The sequence below is a fragment of the Stegostoma tigrinum genome, chromosome 1 (assembly GCF_030684315.1).
Source record: "Stegostoma tigrinum isolate sSteTig4 chromosome 1, sSteTig4.hap1, whole genome shotgun sequence".
In the NCBI taxonomy this organism is placed as follows: domain Eukaryota; kingdom Metazoa; phylum Chordata; class Chondrichthyes; order Orectolobiformes; family Stegostomatidae; genus Stegostoma; species Stegostoma tigrinum.
The window spans coordinates 181,324,666-181,336,947 of record NC_081354.1 but is presented as its reverse complement, the minus strand read 5'-3'; the positions used below and the strand labels follow the sequence as shown (position 1 = coordinate 181,336,947).

At 43.1% G+C, this 12,282-nt stretch overlaps 1 protein-coding gene across 5 annotated transcripts in view; it reads right to left on the bottom strand.

Moving 5' to 3' along the window:
* The window catches only part of LOC125455782 (transcription factor COE3-like), a 461,569-nt gene that overhangs the window by 395,614 nt on the left and 53,673 nt on the right, over positions 1 to 12,282 (bottom strand). For all 5 annotated transcript variants that reach the window (XM_048538221.2, XM_048538241.2, XM_048538249.2 and 2 more), the window contains exon 6: positions 5,719 to 5,787. In XM_048538221.2, coding sequence (XP_048394178.1) covers positions 5,719 to 5,787 — 69 coding nt within the window. The remainder of the gene's footprint in view (positions 1 to 5,718; positions 5,788 to 12,282) is intronic.

Below are 12,282 nucleotides of genomic sequence, written 5' to 3'. Positions count from 1 at the left end.
CCCTCCAAGCCACTCACCATCCTACATTGGAAATGTATCATCGCTTCTTCACTGTCGCTAGGTCAAAATCCTGCAATTCCCTCCCTAATGGCATCGTGGGTAAACCCACAAAAGGTGGACTGCAGCAGGTCAAGAAGGCAGCTCACCACCATCTTCCCCAGGGCAACTAGGGACAGGCAGTAAATGCTGTCCCAGTCAATGACACCCACACCTCACAAAATGAACTTTATAAAATAGCGCACAATATTCCAACTAAACCAGAATTCTATAATTATCAGCACTACAATTACAACTGGCTCTGAAGATGGCTCATTTTGGACTTGGAACGTAAACTCCGACCCTATCTCTAAAGACAGTGCCAGGTCTGCCCCAGTTTTCTGTTTTTAATTCAGAATTCCACAATCGTTGGGTCTGAGTCAGAAAAATATGAAGGACATTTATTGGCAATGCAAAAGTCTGGAAAATATTCAATGATCTGGCTGTTTTCCCACTTTAACATTTCTGTAACAAATCATTAACATTGGAGAGATAGTAGAAGGGTCTAGGCCCAAAACGTCAGCTTTTCTTCTCCTTTGATGTTGCTTGGGCCTGCTGTGTTCAACTAGTTCTACACCTTGTTATCTCATTAACATTAGAGAGTTTTTTTTGTTTACCTCATTTTAAATGTTCTTGTCTCATTATCATAATGAAATTACAATCAATGTTGGATCTCCTCCCTTTTAGTGCACTGTTTATTATCTGTTCCCTCTCATACTCTCTCTCAGCAACACATGAATGAGACATGTCTAATAACCCCTCTTTCAGAATATGGTGCGAAATACACAAGCAATGACAAAAAGGTTCAATTGCAGAAGTTTCACTTGTTCACGAGAACATCAAACAAGAATTAACAGTAGATTACTCTATTCTTTGGGTCTGCTCTACCATGCAATAAAATCATGGCTGATCTGATTTCAACCTCAACTCCACATTTCTCCATATCCCCAATGTTCTTTCATCCCCTTCATAATCAAGAATCTGCCTCCTTTGGCTTTAAAAATATTTAAAGATTCTGCATCTACTGCATTTTCAGGAAGGGAATTCCAAAGAAACCAACCCATTTTGATGCCACACCTCAACAATGCAGTTGATTCTTAATTGTCGTCTGAAGTAGGCTAGCTGCTAAACAGTTCAAGGTCAATTAGCATTATAAATGATTGCCCAGCAAGCGCCACTCATGCTCCATGAATGAATGGTTTTAGTTTAGCATCATGTTCAGCACAGACATGGTGGGGTAAAGAGCCTGTGATTATAAAAAACAAGAATGTGCCACAACCTCACTGAATGCCTGAACAGGAACAGATCTCTAGGTTAGTATTCAAAACAGAAATCCTATATCAATAATTGCATTCTCTGATTGGATTGGAGAAAGAGAAGGTGGATCGGTGGAGAACTGAAGCAGATAGGAGCTCATCAGCCTCAGGACGACTGGGAAACTGTCATCTCAGCACAGTCCCAGATCCAAAACTACAGGCCTCTGGGCTAAGATAACGTGGTGTGAATCTGGATAAACACAGCAGGCCAAGCAGCATCAGAGGAGCAGGAAAGTTTGATGTTTCAGCTCGAGACCCTACTTCTGTAAAGACCTCTGGGTTGCCAGGATTCTGCTCCTGAATGAGACAGTTCCTCTGCCAACCCACAGTGTCCAGTGTAGTTCAGTCACCATGCTGTCTACCTCCATATCTTGCTGGTTAACCAGATTTACTTTTGGTTCCACCATTCACCAAGGTCCTAGCTGCTCTGTTGTCAGCCCGCACCCGCAGGCAAAAGATTTTTCCACCTTGAAGTCTTGGGGGCAAGGATTCAGCTCACAGGACATTCTACTTGATCTCAGCACCTCTGGGCCTTTATTTCATTTGTCTCCACCCATTATATCACAAAGTTTCAAGAAATTATTTATAGCACACTTCGAACCAACTGGTTCACTCAGCATTTATGCTTCACAAGCACTTGCTCCCACCTTTTGTACACATAACTGCCACTCCATTTGTTACGCTCTCAAATCCTTCAATAGCTGCCCCTTAAATGTACCAGTGCTACTCATTCCAACTATATCCTGTTCCACATTGTCCAAACCTTGGTGGTAATCTTCATGTTAAACTTAGCACCATCCCTCTGTAATGAGAGTGTAGAATTATGGTGATTTGCCTTTTATTAGTTACTATCTTGTGTGGTTGGCCTTTAATTGTGGTCTTCCCCACTTTCAGAAGCATCTTCTCCACATATTGCTGCCAAATCCTTTCCTAATCTTGAAGACTTTTATCAGGATACCTTGCAATCTCCTCTCTTCTAGTGAAAAGAGCTCCAATTATTCAGTCTTTCTTGATAAGTATAATATTTCAGTCCCCACAGTTTGGAAACAGGCCACACTAGCCCACCTAAAAGCCTCCGACCCATCCCCCTACCCTCTCCCTGTAACCCTACATTCTTCATGGCTAATCCACCTACCTACACATCCCTGAACACTGTGGGCAATTTAGCATGGCCAAGTCACCTAACCGGCATATCTTTGGACTGTGGGAGGAAACAGTGATCCAATAGTCCTATCTCCATCCTTCACCTGGCCTTTCACATTTAACCCAGATTTTTTGTTTCCCCATTTTCCAATTTCCGGCAGAAATTCACACAGGCACAGGGAGATTATACAAACTCTACCCAGACAGTCGCACAAGTTTCAAATGGAAGCTGGGTCCCTAGTGCCCTGAGGCAGCAGCACTTAACCACTGAGCTCAACATTCACATATTCTCCAGGGCCTTTGTATCTTTTACATAATACAGAGGCTTGAAATGAGCACAGTACTCCAAGTATAGTCTAAACACAAGTTCAAATGATTATAACATCTCCACTTTACAATTCTAGTCCTGCAGAAATGAATTGCAACACTGTTTACTTCTTCGGATGGCCTTAATAACTTGCATTGTTCTTTTTAATGATTTATACACATGTATACACAGAGCATGCTGCTCTTTGAGCCTGTTTAGGCATTTACTGTCCAAGAATGTGATAATCTTTCTACCAAAATATGTCACTCTACACTAAACTATACTGGAGCTCAATTGACAATTACATTTCCATATTGTAAATTCATCATTGCCTGCCACTAGCAGTCCTCGTCCACATTAACGACATCCATCATTCTGTTCCCTTCACTTATTCCTCGACATAAGAATTCAAAATGATGCATGATTTTGAAGAATAAGGGCCATGTTTAAAGTTTAAGTCAACCCTCCTGCTACCGGGCGAACTGCTGTTGTGGTATACCTTTGAGTTGGGGGTCTTTTATTTTTTCTCCGAATTGCACTGTATCAACATTCAATTCAAAATAATCACTGTTTGCTTTGGGGAAGCTACCAACTCAAGCATGTGGACATGTTCTCGAATTGCTTAATACTGCTACTCAACTTCTCAAGTTCTGAATAAATTAACCTATGTATTTTGGCATTAATTAATCCCTAATGCATGGTTGGTGCGTTGATATTTATTTTCTAAGTCAGCACATAGAGAAGCAGAATACAAACTGCTACCAGCTACAGATATTAACCGCCCAAGACATTCAGCCTTAGAATCTTGTAAAAGCCATTAGTCCATTATGCCTGTGCTGACCACTGGAAACAGTGATCCAATAGTCCTATCTCCATCCCTCACCTGGCCTTTCACATTTAACCCGGGTTTTTTGTTTTCCCATTTTCCAATTATCTTTAGGTACTTGTTATCAAATCTGCTGCCAACTTCCTTTCCAACAATAAGACCATAAGAATTAGGAGTAGGTCGTTTGGGCCCTCAAGCATGCTCTGCCATTCAATAGGATAATGGCTAATCTGACATTCCTCACATCCACTTTCCTGCCTGTTCACCACAAACCTTTGTTCCCCTACAGATCAAGAATCTATCTCAGCCTTATATATGCATAATGACTCTGCCCCCAGTTCTCTGCGGCAAGGAGATCCGAAGTCTCACAGAGAAGAATTTCCTCTTGATCTTAAATTGGTGTCTCTTTATTCTGAGACTATGCCTTCTGGTCCTAGACAGTCTCATGAGGGGAAACATCCTCTTAGCATTTACCCTGTCAAGCCCCTAAAGGATCCTATATGTTTCAAAGAGATTACACCTCATTCTTCTAAACTCCAGTGAGTAAAATCCCAACTTTTATTAGCCTTTGGTCAGAAGACAATCCCTTCATACCCCTCAGCAGTGAACTCCAAAACATTATTTAGTGAAGAAAATTTTTCTTCTGTCTTTCGCTCCCAATTATCTTCAATTTGTGCCTTCTCATTTACTGACAGCTTTCTTTTTCCCTGCAGCTGTTCTGACTTACGGGATTGGTTAGCGCAGTTAGCTGGACAGCTGGTTTGCAATGCAAGATGTGACACCAACAATGTGGATTTGATTCCACAATAGAAGATCTCACCTTTTCACTACTCCCCTCACTGGAGGCATAGTGACCAAAATTAGTCATCTCCCTGCAATCAGAGAGCTGCTCTACGACTTCACAAGACTTGAGCTCAAGAGCCGTGAAGTTATGCTCCAGCTATACAAAACCCCGGCTTGGCCACATCTGGAGTATTGTGTCCAGTTCTGGTCGCCTCATTATGAGAAAGAGGTGGAAGTGTTGGAAAAGGTGCAGAGGAGATTTACCAGGATGTTGCCTGGAATGGAGGGAAGGTCTTACGAGGAAAGGTTGAGAGAGCTAGGGTTTTTCTCTTTGGAACAACGAAGGATGAGAGGTGACTTGACAGAGGTGTACAAAATGATCACAGGTATAGATAGAGTGGACAGCCAGAGAGTTTTTCCTCGGGTGGAGGTAGCTGTTAAGAGGGGACACAGTTTTAAAGTGGAGTGGAGGTAGATATAGGGGGCTCGTAAGAGGTATGTTCTTTACTCAGAGTGATCGGGGTATGGAATGCATTGTCAGAGAGGGTAGTGAAATCAGCCTCATTAGGGGCATTTAAGTGGCTACTAGATAGGCATATGGACGATGTATAAGGTGGGTGTGGAGGTTAGATAGACCTTAGGTTTAGGGTAAAAGTTCGGAACAACATCATGGGCTGTGCTGTTCTATGTTCTACAGCAGCATTACCTTTTACTTTTCTTCTCATCTCAGTCTTTACATGAACACCTCCATTAATATCTCAAATACCTTCCCTGCTATTAGAGGAATCTTAGAAATCTTGTCCAGTTGAAAACAGTTTGACCCAGATCTCAAAAAAAATTCACGCAAAATCTTCTGGACAGTAAGTACATAAGCAAGTTCAAGACTGGGCTCCATGTGGGGCCCTGAAAAGTAATATTGAGACCCTGAAATCAAGAGTCCTTCAAACTCATCCGACCAGTTAAACATTTCCAACCATTAGCCTGTCGGCCTATTGTTTATTGATGCCTTTTCTTCCCAAGGGATGACCGCCCTGAGACTGTGCATCTGAGAGACAACAGCCTTAAAGAGAAACCATTTCCACAACTCGATATATCACTCAAGTCAACCAAGAAGTCACTTCTCCACACAGTAAACCCAAAGACAAGTAAAACTAAGAAACAGCCAAGAGATAGTTCAACTTCGTAAAGTGAAAACAAGTCACAGTGAGCCCATGTGGCAGAATGGAAAGAAAACTCTTTAACGGTGCATCATTTAGAGTTCAACAGGCTGTGAGCCAAGGACCCAGTGGCGAAACTCCTTCCCTTACCTGTCAATGATAACGGGATCCGAGGGTGTTTCATTCCTGTTTCCACAGCTTTTCTTGTCACAGCATCGGCTGTAGCAAAACAGAAATTGGCAGATTGTTAACACCGACAAGGATAAAAACAACTTACTGCAGTAATCCAGAAATAAAAACTGAAAGTGCTGGGAAACTCAGCAGATCTGGCAGCTTCTGTGGAGAGAGAAACAGAGTTAGCATTTCGAGCTTGAGTTGGTGGTAGAAGCAGTGACCCTAAACTCTTTGAAAAGTGCCTGGATCAACACCTTGTTTATTGTCAACTGCAGGGCTATGGATTGTGCACGAGAAGATGGGACAGGAAAGGGCATCCAGGTGCCCTTGGGTCAAAATGAACAAAATGGGCCAAATGGCCTCCTCCTGTCCTGAAGCATTTCAACAGTTCTATAGAAACCTGTGTGACTCTTCATTAGAACCAGAATTAGGTTATACAAGGAAATGTTGACACATTAAGTGTAAGGAACAATATAAAAGAATACATTACATTTTGTCTGGTGTAGGTGCACCCACATTGATTTTCTAGAAGGGACCCAGCAACACTGAAGGAACAGAGATACAATTCCAAGTCAGGATGGTGTGGCAAACCTGCAGGGGATGGTCTCTCCATGTATCTGTTGCCCTTGTCCTTCTAGATGTAAGTGATGACAGAGTTGGAAGGTGCTGCCAAAGGAGCCTTGGTGGATTATTACAGTGTGTTTTGGAGATGGTTTACACTGATGCCATTGTGTATCAGTCCTTGAAAGGCATAATTGTTTAAGAAGGTGGGTGCCGTGCTAATTAAGTCAACTGCTCTGTCCTGAATGTTGTGAAGCTTTTTGAGTTTTGCATTTCTATGACACTTTTCATGGGCTCGCAATGGCATCCATTTTATAATTTGGTGTTCCATAGTCAGAGTTTCTTTCAAAAGTCGGGTCCATTATCTATTGTTCTGAAATCCCACCACAGACACTATTTTTAAAATTGCTTCAAGCTCACAATCACAAAGAATGGTTTCTAGAATTTGCAAGTATCATTTGCACCATACAAGTCCCAGGCAATGACCTTCTCCAATTACAGACAATCTAACCACTGCCACTTGGTACTTAATGGTTTTACCATCTTGGGATCCTCATGGTCAACATTTTGAAAAGTTAACATTGAACAAAAACTGAACTATACTAGCCATAAGCAAGTGACAGGCTAGGAATCCTGCAGTGAGTAACTCACCTCCTGACTCCCCAAAGCCTGTCCACCAGCTACAAGGCACAAGTCAGGAGTGTGATGGAATCCTCCTGGATGACTACAGCTCTCACAACACTCGAGACTTGACACAATACAAGAAAAAGCAGCCTACTCGATTGGCAACACATCCACAAACATCCAGCAGCAGGGTGTACCATCTACAGGATGCACTGCAGGAGTTGACCAAATATCCTCAGACACCACCCTCCAAATCCCCAACAACTTCCATCTGGAAAGAGTAAGGCAGCAGATACAGGGAAGCACCATCACCTGCAAGTTCCCCTCCAAGTCATCAACCCGACGAGGAAATATACTGCCGCTCCTTCAGTGATTCTGGATCTAAATCCTGAAATTCCCTCCCTAATGGTACTGAGTCAACCCACAGCCTGTGGACTGCAGTGGTTTAAGAAAACAGCTCACCACCACCTTCCCAAGGGCAACTACGAACGGGACAATAAAAGCTGGCCAGCCAGAGATACCCACCTCCGAGAATTAGTAAAACTTTCAAGGACATGATAATATCACTAGATTAATAAACCAGAAACCTATGTTAATAATTGGAGGGCACAGGTTCAAATCCCCCCAAATGGAAGCTGGTGGATTTTGAATTTAGTTGTTGAAATCTCAGAAATGATGAGAATGAAACTATTGTTGCTTGTGTAAGAACCCAACTAGTTCACTAATCCACTTTAGGGAAGGAAATCTGTTGTTCTCACCTGGGACTGGCCTACACGTGACTCCACACTAACAGCAATGTGATTGGCTCTTAACCCCACTTGGAAACATCTGAGCAAACCATTCAGTTTATGAGCACTAAGGGATGGACAGCAACTGGCTGGACTTGCCAAAGACATCCTTATCACTTCACAATTAAAAGCCCAACAGAATCATACAGTATTAGAGTCATAGAGGTCGATAGCTCTGAAAAGGCCATTCAGCCCATCATATTTGTGCCAGTCAAAAACTAGCACCTAACTACTCTAATCCCATTTTCTAGCATCTGGCCCATAGCCTTGTATGCCTTGTCACTGCAAGGGCACATCTAAAATGCTTCTTAAATGTTATGAGGGTTTTTCCCTCTACAAAACTTACAGGCTGTGAGTTCCAGGTTCCCACCATTCTCTGGGTTAAGAGTAACTTTTTTCCTCACATCTCCTCTAAGCCCCTTAACTTAAATTAATGTCCCCTGGTCATTGACCCCTTCACCAAGGGGAAAGGATGCCTCCTGACTACCCTGTCTATGCCCCTCATAATTTTATACATCTCAAATCATCACACTCTCATCTCCTCTCCTCTGACGAAAACAACCCCAGTCTATCCAAGATAATAAAGTGTGAAGCTGGATGAACTCAGCAGGCCAAGCAGCATCTCAGGAGCACAAAAGCCTCTCTGATGAAGGGTCTAGGCCCGAAACATCAGCTTTTGTGCTCCTGAGATGCTGCTTGGCCTGCTGTGTTCATCCAGCTTCACACTTTGTTACCTTGGATTCTCCAGCATCTGCAGTTCCCATTATCTCTCTCCAGTCTATCCAATCTCTCTTCATAACTGAAGCTCTCCAGACCAGGCAACATAATAACAGCACAGAATCAGTCCATTCAGCCCAAATAATCTCTGTTAGTGTTCATGCCCCACGAGGTTTCCTCCGGGTGCTCTCATTTCCTGCCACAGTCCAAATTTTGGACATTCTTCAAGCTGCTCTTATTACTAAATCATCTTGCTAAGAGTTATGTAACGCTTTTGTTATTTCCATTATTTTATGCTGTAGTGTTTAAATTGTTTACATTTTGTAAAAATACTGTGTAAATGTTTCTGTGTTCATGCCATCTTGTCTCGGCTGTAACTTAATGACAGAAACCTGATGCTGTAAATAAGGGCTTTCTCTTGGATATGTATTTTTGATATCTCATGAGTATGGTATATGCCTGAAATGCAGCTTGTCATAAGCCTGCAATAAATGCTCCTTTTAAACTTAAAGCAAAGTGAGTGGTTCAGTGGTTAGGACTGCAGCCTCACAACACCAGGAATCCAGGTTCAATTCAACCTACAGGGGATTGCCTGTGCAGAGATTGCACATTCTCCCTGTGTCGGTATGAGTTCCCTCCAGGTGCTCCGGTTTCCTCCCACTGTCCAAAGATGAGCAGGCTAGGTGAACTGGCCATGCTAAATTGCCTGCAGTGTATAGGGGTGTTTAAAGTTAGCTGTATTAGTTATGGGAGATGCTGCATTACAGGGTAGGGGAATGGGTCTGGGTGGGATGCACTTTGGGCAGGCAGTGTAACTTGTTGGGCTGAATGGTCTGTCCCTACACTGTAAGGATTCCATGAGCCTCTTTCCAAGATATCATCAACCTTTTTCCTCATTGTCAGTTTCACTTAAATACACGTTTGCCATTCACTCAAACTGCTCACAATAGCAAATTCTATTTTAAAATCACTTTCTTGGTGAAAATGTTTGTCCTGAATGGAATACATTAGCAGCTTTATTTACATCCTCTTGTTTACGGCCTTCCCAACAGTGGGACTATCTCCATTACACCAATCCTGACAAACTGAGGAAGAAAATAACTGACCACCCTTCAACAAACGCCACACACACACACACACACAGAGTCCTGGCCAATACTGACGAGAAACCACAGCAAATAAAAAATAGAGATACAGTCAAGAACATCGGGTGACAGGAAAAGATGCTACTAAGTGACAATGTGACGGATATGGATTAACATTAGTAGAGATACAGTCAGTAACACAGTGCACCTTGTGGAGAAGGGTCACTGAGTGACAGTGTGAAGGAGCTGGATTCTCATCACCAGAAATACAGTCAATAATACTGGGCCTGGGGGAGAGGGATTACTGGATGATTATGTTAGGGAGCTGGATTAACATCAGTAGAGATACAGTCAATATCACAGGGTGCTGGAGTGAATGGTCACTGAGTGACAACAGGGGGAGCTGGATTAACATCAGCAGAGATGTAAAACAGAAATCGCAGGGAAAAGTTCAGCACATCTGGCAACATCTGTGGAGAGAAATCAGAATTAACGTCTCAGATTTTATCTAATTAGTAGAGATATAGTCAGTAACACAGTGTTCTGGGGAGGTGTGTCACTAGTAATGGTTTGAATGAACTGGATTAACACCAGTAGAGATGAGTCAGTAACACAGTGTTGAGAGGGGGTGTTTAGAGTTGTAGAGTCATAGAGATATACAGCACTGAAACTGGTCCAACTCATCCATGCTGACCAGATAACCAAAATAAATTTAGTCACATTTGCCAGCATTTGGCCCATATCCCTCTAAACCTTTCTTTTTCATATACCCATCCAGGTGCCTTTTAAATATTGTAATTGTACCAGCCTCCATCACATCCTCTGGCAGCTCATTCCATACACGCACCAGCCTTTTTGTGAAAAAGCTGCCCCTTAGGTCTCTTTTAAATCGTTCCCCTCTCAAATTAAACCTCTGTCCTCAAGCTTTGAACTCCTCCACGCCAGGGAAAAGACCTTGTCTATTTACTCTATCCATGCCACTTATGATCATATAAACCTCTATGAAGTCACCTTCCAGCCTCCAATGCTCTAGGGAAATCAGTCCCAGTCTATGCAGCCTCTCCCCTTGAAGGTAAGCATGCAGATTGCAGCAGGCGGTATAGAAGGTAAATGGTATATTGGCCTTGATTGCAAGAGGTTTCGAGTACAGGAGCATGGATGTGTTGTTGCATTTATACAGGGCCATGGTAAGACCACACCGAGAATGTTGTGTGCAGTTCTGGATTCCTTTTCTGAGGAAGGATGTTCTTGGTCTCGAGAGGATGCAGCGAAAGTTTACAGGCTGATTCCAGAGATGGCAGGTCTGACGTATGAGGGGAGATTGGATAGAGATTAAGATTGTTTTCATTGGAGTTTAGATGAATGAGGGAGGGATCTCATAGAAACTTATAAAATTCTAACAAGACTAGACAGGGTTGATGAAAAGAGGATGTTTCATCATGGTGGGTATGACCAGAACCAGGGGTCACAGTCTGAGGATTTGGGGTAGACCATTTAGGACGGAGATAAAGAGGCATTTCTTCACCTAAAGAGTGGTGAGCCTGTGGGATTCATTACCACAGGAAGTAGTTGATACCAAAACATTAAATGTATTCACAAGGAAGCTAGATACAGCACTGGGGCAAATGGGATCAATGGTTTTAGGGAGAAAGGAGAATTAGGCAACTGAGTTGGACAAGCAGCCATGATCGTGAAGAATGGGAGAACAGGCTCAAAGGGCTGAATGGCCTCCTCCTGCTCCTATCTTTTATGTTTTTATGCTTCTAAATCCCAAACCCCCTAACCCGGACAACATTGTCGTAAATCTTTTCTGAACACTTTTAAGTATCACAACACCCTTCCTGTAGCAGGGAGGCCTAGGGGTCTAACCAATGTCCTGTACAGCCATAAAATAACATCCCAATTTCTATACACAAAGAACCGACCAACAAAGGTAAGCATTACATGCATCTTCACTATCCTGCGTACCTGGGACTCCACTTTCAAGGAACTATGAACCTGCACTCTAAGGTCTCTTTGCTCAGCAACAGTCCCCAGGATCTTAATATTAAGTGTATAATTTCTGCCCTGATTTGCCTTTCCAAATTGCTGCACCTCAGATTTATCTAAATTAAACCCCATCTGCCACTCCTTGGCCCATTTACCCATTTGATCAAGATCCCAAAGGGCTCTGAGGTGACCTTTTTCACTGTACATTACACCTCCAATTTTGGTGTCATCCGTAAATTTACTAATCATATCTCCTATATTCACATCCAAATCATTTATATGAATGATGAAAAGCAGTGGATATAGCACCAATCTTTGGGGCACACTGCTGGTCACAGGCCCCTTTGTCTGAAAAGTAACCCCCCACCACCACCCTAAGATAATAAAGTGTGAAGCTGGATGAACACAGCAGGCCAAGCAGCATCTCAGGAGCACAAAAGCTGACGTTTCGGGCCTAGACCTTTCATCAGAGAGGGGGATGGGGTGAGGGTTCTGGAATAAATACGGAGAGAGGGGAAGGCGGACCGAAGATGGAGAGAAAAGAAGATAGGTGGAGAGGAGAGTATAGGTGGGGAGGGGATAGGTCAGTCCAGGAAAGACAGACAGGTCAAGGAGGTGGGCTGAGGTTAGTAGGTAGGAGATGGAGGTGCGGCTTGGGTGGGAGGAAGGGATGGGTGAGAGGAAGAACAGGTTAGGGAGGCAGAGACAGGCTGGGAGCAGATGCAGCGGAGGCGGAGGAATTGGGAATAGGGGATGGAATTTTTGCAGGAGGCTGG